Source organism: Anopheles aquasalis, chromosome 3 (assembly GCF_943734665.1).
Source record: "Anopheles aquasalis chromosome 3, idAnoAquaMG_Q_19, whole genome shotgun sequence".
Lineage (NCBI taxonomy): Eukaryota > Metazoa > Arthropoda > Insecta > Diptera > Culicidae > Anopheles > Anopheles aquasalis.
In genome coordinates, this window is record NC_064878.1 from 11,967,501 (window position 1) to 11,975,000 (window position 7,500).

Consider the following 7,500-nt stretch of genomic DNA (forward strand, 5'->3'; position numbering starts at 1 on the left):
TTTATAGTTTAGCTCCACAAAAGAGAGGCTAGGGTGGTGGGCTAGCTGGCGGTGTGCTATTTGCTGTGGGACAGCAGAAAGCAGAAAGCAGAATTCGTTTGCCGAACGGTTTGCCGTGTTAGCGTGCCTCGGCGATTTCGAAATATGGGATAGTTGTAGGTTGTAGAGCATGAGCCGTGTTCCTTTTAAAGTGATTTCAAATTCCCCTGGCAAAGGGAAGGAGGGGTGGTGGCTGGCAAATTGGGACGATTGCTAGCAGAGTATTTTCCCCCCGCTATGATACGTTTATGCTTTGCAGTGGAACACCGAAAGCAGCTTACTTTAATTGCTTTGCCACATGTTAATTCCGTCAAACGTGTCAGGCACTTTGATGGAACGGAGGCAGCAGGCGTCGCTTACTGGCGTCGCTTACTGGAAAATTGCAGGCTTATTGGGGTACTCAAGGGCAACGGAGGTTAGGTTTTGCTTTTAGCATGAGTTGTTCTCATTCGGTATTCGATGATAGCGTTCGATCAGGAGCTATAGCAATTACCTCGCCAACCGAAATCAGGAAATCATCTCAATATTCTTCCTAATACGCCCTTGGGTAAGACTTTATGACAGCATTTAGTGATTTCTGCCATCTCAAACAACGGGATTAACTAATGATAGCCTGGTGATGATCCATAAACATCCTTTCTCAAAACCACTCCAATATTGTACCGTCTAAAGAACAAAGTATTTGGAGCACATTATACAGCTTGTCGTTAACATTTTCTAGCGATTGAAGCCTCTAAGAGATGCTTCGTCAAATTTCAAAGCGAAAAACTCCAGGAGAGACTCTATCTGAACTCAAGACCTTAGAAAACATGAATTGAAAAATAGAAAAGGCAAAGGATCCGCAATTTTCGTATGTTTAAGAAGTTCCAAGGATCTTTTCTAACCGGGAACTAGTGGTCCACATGCGCAACGATATTCTAAAACTGGGGACTTTCAAAAGGTAATGTCGTGAAGCTACGTGAAATCATTTGATGTGCAGCTAGTACACTTCCTAAATAACCAACACTCTCAATACAGAACATCACATTAACGCGCAGATCCATTGACCATCGTGGGTAGTTTCCATCCCCTAGCGATTGGAACCTCAACCCATATTCCTGACATCAGTAAGCAATTCGAGTCACATTCCGGTTACACTCCTGCCCTTCCAAAATACTATGGCATACCGAACCGAAATGTTTGATAAACGTGGTATTTTTCCGTGTACCACACACTCCCCACGAACCCAACGCATAGCAAAGACCAATGAAATATCTTACCATTTTGGGAGCCGGTTAAGACCCTCGCTTCAGCAGGGAATGGCAAACATTCTGCTCCGAAAGAAAAAATGGCAAGCGAAAAAAGAAAACCGAATCGCGTAGAACGAGTTTTTCGAGAGCGAATTTGAGCATCATTCCCGTAGCGGGAGTGCATGGTGCGGTATTGTCCAATTACTAAAGGTATTCTCTCGCCACTGTCTCACGGTCCACGGTGGCTATGGTGAAGGGTGCAAAGCCTAGGAAAGCTGGCCAGCATTACCACGCGTTCATTATTCATTGGAGCCCGTTAACACCTCGACGTCGACGAGTAGGCAGCAGGGCAGTAGTACTCGCCATCATATCATAGCGCATCATCATTTCATGGTTCGCCTGATTGCTCGACGATAGCTGGAGTGGTGGCATGAATGAAATAGTCTTTTCATCGAATGAACCTTCTCTTTAAGGGGGGACTTCGGTATTTATTTTTTTTGTAATACATATTTTTAACATTTTTTTCTGAATGCTGATCCTTTCAAGAACATTGTGTACATTTTTTGGATCAATCGAAGTAAAACTGACAAAGTAATAGATTTTTGAAAATCCGCGTTTCATACAAGGCTCCATGCAGCCCGCTACTTTGAAGAGCGTTTCCCTAAACCAACGTTTTCAAAGTCGGTGCCCATCGTAGCGTAAAAACTACTGGACAGATCAATTTGAAAGTTTTAACACGTACTCTGTACACTTTTTTCCAGGTAGCCCCATCGAGATTTCATTAAATTCGTTGATGCTTTTTTTTTATAATTATGTAAAGCTCGTTTTCTCAGAATCGCAAAAAGCATCACTTTTTCAACTTCAAAAATCTGAATTAATTTTTCAATGAATGTTGCTCAAAACAATACCAAATATTTTTCAAAAGTTGTAAATTAATATGCCATTTATTTGAAAAAATAAAAGAGAACGATTACGTCACAAAAATTCGTTAAAAACGGTCGCCTTTTTGGCCCGAAAATACCAAAGTCCTCCCTTAAGTGCTTGACTCCACTTCTTGATAATACGTTTCTCGGAACCTTATCTAACGAGTCGCTTGCGCCGCAACAGTTGGCCACTTACCTCCCGAGCGTGGTTCCTCCATGTAAAACACGACATCACCATCGGATTCGCTTTTCGCGAGTTCCGCCGACATCGGTCCACCGGCGCTCGCTGGTCCCGGTGTGTTTGGTGCGACGGCGACAGCGCCACTATCCGCCGCCGTCGATGCTGCAGCTGCTGCACCACTTTGCATCGTTCCTGCCGTCGTCGTACCCGTCGTCGCAGGTCCTGGCACCGTCGCTGTCGTTGAGGAGCCGCCCGTCACGGGACCACCACCGGAACCGGTTCCGGTTGGTTTCATCTGGGGCGCGTCCATCCGGTTGCGGGATTTGCGTCGCTTCAGCACCGATGCACCCCGTCGCGCCACCTGCACCATTAGGGTCTGAACCCGAACAGTTTTCAAGTACGAACGAACAACAACGAACAACGAACATGAAGGCACACAACGGGCACACAGCGACGACAATGTGGGATGATGGAAGAAACGGTCAGTAGCTGGTAGTAGCGAGGGGTGCATTCAGTGGGAGGGTGGTTTTTGAGGGGGTGGTAAGAATGGCCAAAGCAGAGCAGAGAAAAGGGTGAAAGTGTGTATGTATGTGTTGTTGTGTCGTTGTATGTGTACATTGGCAGCTACTCTTGAAACTCAAACTTTTGCGCACATATCATGACCTCGGTGGCTCGATGGTTTGATGGACGCGAACCCCGTGTGCGCGATAGGGGAGGAAAGTTTCCCTCAACACCCACCCCGAGCACGTGCTTGTGATTTATGTTTACATTTCATCGACAAGCATTCGCGACACACCAGAAACGGACCACGAAAAGTTCGAACCGAGTGCTTACCGTTCGCTCGCCGAAATTCCATGGAATATTCATGACATTATCTTTACGACGGCACGGCACAACTCGCCCACAACTGTCAAGATGAAGCGCAAGAGTTCGCTTTTTGTCCACCTTCTGTACCATCTCGTCACAGATCTGTTGATACAAGAACAGGCGCAACGTTGATGGTCCGAAAGGCAATTCGTTGAAGCTCCACTTCAGATCCAACTACACGCCAACGGCAAGCTACTCTTGGCTACATCATCAGCAATCGGGCATCGATATCGAATTGGATTGTAATTCGATTACACCTTGAGACCATGTGGAGGGGCCTGGGGTCTGGGTTTGATTGTTTGATGCCGATAGATGTCGATTGCCGGTTGCTCATCCCTGAGGTTGTGTTCTGTCGGTCGCACGGGTCGTCCTCTCGATCAACGAAATCAATCAACGGTGGGAAGAACGGTGGGTTCGCAATCATCTTGATCATCTTCATCAGCACGAAGCCAGCACTCAGGCCGAGCGCCGATGATGTGATCACACTTGCATTAACCATCGCGTTCGTGGTTAGCGCGAGAATGAGATGCGCCTGGCACAGACATCGCGCAGTAATGGAGTGCTACTTCGCTAGGTTCGCTTTGAACCATCATGACCCCCAATTTGATGTCTTCATTAACAGGTAGCAGCCACTAGGTTCAGTGGATGAGTTAGAAAGTAATGGAAAAGCAACAGGAACCTCGAGTGTTTCGAGTCGTTCTCATTCGTTCTTGAAAACTTGCCGGCAGCTAGAGTGCTAAATTTTCTTGTTTTCCTTCTTCCTTCTTCCTTTAAAGCATGTTACTTGGCCCATGAAAATCCATAGAACCAAATAGAATGCTGGATACTTTGCTGGATTTAAATGGAACAAACAATGGCGCTTTGCGGAACAAGCAGCTCATTAGAGTCCATAAATGAATAATGGACAAGGGCGTGCACCTTGCTTGATGACTGTTGCTGCTCAGGAATCTCTCTCTCTCTCTCTCTCGCTTTCTCTCTGTGTTTGGGATTTACTGAACCGGTAAACCGCGTTTCCGGAACAATTTATCCACTCGCTAGAACGGCGTAACAATGGTGCTATTCTTAGAGAACGATCGCTCTCGACTACACTCGCCTACAGGAACAGAGAGAGAGAGAGAGATAGAAGGTAAAGAGATAGAATGTGGTCGAGCATAATTGTGGCAAACAATTTGACTAATTGGCCCTTGGATGCTCCAACTCACTCAAATGTGCTCCCGGGAATCCGGGAATCCGGGTCTCCTGCTCCAGCCACCAGCAACCATTTCCTTCCAAGGTAGGGCCAAAAAGGCACCGTTTAATCATACGGCCGATGCAAACACGGAACGGCAACCATTCCAAAAGGCAATCCAGCCCATCGAGCCCACTGAAACCAATGTGGAACAGTGGAGTCACAGTGAAGCTCGCAAGTGGCTACACTACGCAAACCGCAACATTGTCCGCAAGACGAGTGAAAAGGTTGCGGGAGTTGATGGAGATCCAGGACTTTACGGATCTCCATTCACCGAGGGGCCCGGTCACTGCATGCCCGCTTGCTTGCTGAGGTTCCGGGGGAAAACCCGATGATTCCAGGCACACCGGTTGGCCAAGCTACACGGCAGAACAACAGCAATAATAATTCGCCATTCATGGAATGCACGCCGTGCTCTAGTTGCAGTTCAGAATCGGATACTTGTTTTTCCGTTCCGTTGTGTGCGTTCTCGAGGGCGCACACCGGCACCGTCAGAGCCACTTCGCGCCATTCGCCTCCAGGGGGAAGTTTTTCATCACCAAACCTCCATCAACATCGACCATCGACGGGAGCGGGTATGTTCGGTTAGCGACTGAAACCGAAACCACCCTCCAGCAACCTTTTTTCTCTCGTTATCCTTGTCTCTGATGTGATCTCTCTCCCTCTGCTCTCTCATTCTGTGTGTTTTTTTTTCTCAGAAAAAAGAATGGTGTGTCTGAACACATCATCTCAGTAAGCCACCTGCTGGCTGGCGTGACTAGAGACAAGAAGTGAAAAGAAAAACCGAGAAAGTAGAAGCGAAAAGCGAAGGGAAACTCTGTTCAGGCATCAGGCGCATCAAAGAGTACATTTCGAGTCGAATTGAAGGGAAAGGGGGGAAGGGATTTAATGTTTAAAGAGCTGGAAGTAACACTCCGGCAGTGAGTCGCTCTTTCGGTGTCTTCATTTCCGATTCTTTGTTTGCGTTGTCTTGCTGAACATTCCTGATGCGCTGATAAAATGCTCGTCCGTATTTTGCCCGGCGGTCGGCGGAAGTTGCTCGCAGTCCTCAAAACTCCACTGCCAGCCGTGAACCGAACACCATGAAGCAATGGAAATCATGGAAATCGTAACGAGCTGAGCCACGCTCTTGCTCTTGTGGAATGAGGTCTTTTCGGGATTCGGAAACGATGCCTAAGAACCGGCAGGCAATGCGTGCGTAACATGCGTGACAGATGAATTCCCGTGGGCGAACGTGTGGCCACGAGACACGAAAAGACACTCGGCAGGTGGTGGTTACCGAGGTGAGAAGTGGTATTTCTTAAATTATAAAACCGTCTTCCATCTGCGATATGATTAAACTGCTCGGTTTGCTACTAGCGTCGTGCCCAGTATCTCGTGCGCCGTGGCCGTCGCCTGTCACTGCCGGTGACGTGCTTTGTGGTTTGCCGAGCAATAACAGTCACCTGATTGTGACCTGATGGTGGTACTGGTGGTAAGCATTTCGATGCCGTGGTAGAGCTGAGGTGGGTTTGAATAAATTATCATTTTAAAAATGGCGCTCCCCCGCCTCCTGGCTTGTATGTCAGAAGCGCAGGTACGTGCGCATTCGTTTTCTACGTGGATTGTGACGAACGAGCGAAGCTATTTTGGAATTGTGTCAGCCAAAAATACCACCTCATACCTTCTCCAACCCGGTTGCCAGTTTTTGAGGAGCTTTTTTGTGAAGTACAGGTGTATGTAGATGGTAGTTAGAAGGAGGGGGTAACAGGACAGCTAACAGCTTGAAGCGCGTGATTATGATCGAGAACGAGAGTGACACATGATTTATTATTCACAATTAATGTGATCGTACTCGCGTGAACATTAATTCACGCTCCGCTTCGGTTCGGTGTGCTACAACGCATAAAACGCACTTTGAACGGTGAAATTAAATGTTATGCTACGGCAGCTTGTCAGGGCGCGACAGGCACGTGTCACAGAGCGTTGTACAAGGAGCATTACTTAGCCACAGCTATCGTACTGATCTAATTTGATCTTTACGAACCGACGATTAATCCAATAATGAGAAGAAGTATCTTAGGTCGGTCTAGGTTGGCTTTTTGTGTTCAGTTTTATTCTTTTGCTGGGTCAATGTGTGAAGCAATTCATAAAAACCACTTATAAAATGTTGCACATTCGTTAATCTGGACTTTAGGCCTCTAGGATCATTAACTAGGAGTGCAATGAATTTATTTTACCGTTTGAAAAAGGAAACGTCACTGCTGATAAAGGGGCAACAACATGACACATTATATTTGGGTATTCATAATTTAATGTTGTCGCATAAATTAAATGCAAGAAACATGGATATCCACAGCGAAATGTTAATATTATACTTTAACGAATTGAATAGTATCGCACATCGAATGATGTTGCTAGTTAGAAATATGTAATGAATGTAACCCATCAGTGAAGTAATGGGACAAAATTACATTAAACGCTCCATAAGTAGCCGATTGCAGGAGCAACACACTTCTAATTGTCTGTTTTACGTCGCAAAAAATATGGAAATTTGCAGGATAGTTTCATACAGAAGTGCTGGGAGCTTGCACAGGTTATTCCAAACACCTTGAAACCCATTTCCTTTACTTCCATTACACTTCCATTTCCCTTTTGACAGACATCAAAGGATGACACACTTCCCCACAGCGATCATGGGCATGAATTTACGCACATTCCAGCCTGTGTCACACATTCCAGTACACTTGGTGCCGCTCACACTTACAGCCAGCCCGCGCTGACAGCAAAACAATCGAATCGCGTATCATGAAATGCCAATCAAATTATATATTGACAAACGACGAGCCATTCCTTTATTGGCTTGCAAATAAAAAAACAAGAAAACACCCAAAATCGAAAACACCTTCTCGGCAGCAGCAGGGCCACATATCAGCAGTTAATCATATTTGTTGCTGGATGCAAAGCATTCGGCATTCGAATTTGATCCGTAAGTGCCGCCAGGAATGGTAAGGGTTGAGGGTTGGGGTAATTTATTTTAAAAGAAAACCACCA

The 7,500-nt window shown here is 46.2% G+C and overlaps 1 protein-coding gene across 1 annotated transcript in view; it reads right to left on the bottom strand.

The window, feature by feature from the left end:
* Nucleotides 1-7,500, bottom strand: part of LOC126575381 (potassium voltage-gated channel subfamily KQT member 4-like) — a 27,454-nt gene that overhangs the window by 2,203 nt on the left and 17,751 nt on the right. The window contains exon 7 of the mRNA XM_050236057.1: nucleotides 2,388-2,748. Within this exon, the coding sequence (XP_050092014.1) occupies nucleotides 2,388-2,748 (361 nt within the window). The remainder of the gene's footprint in view (nucleotides 1-2,387; nucleotides 2,749-7,500) is intronic.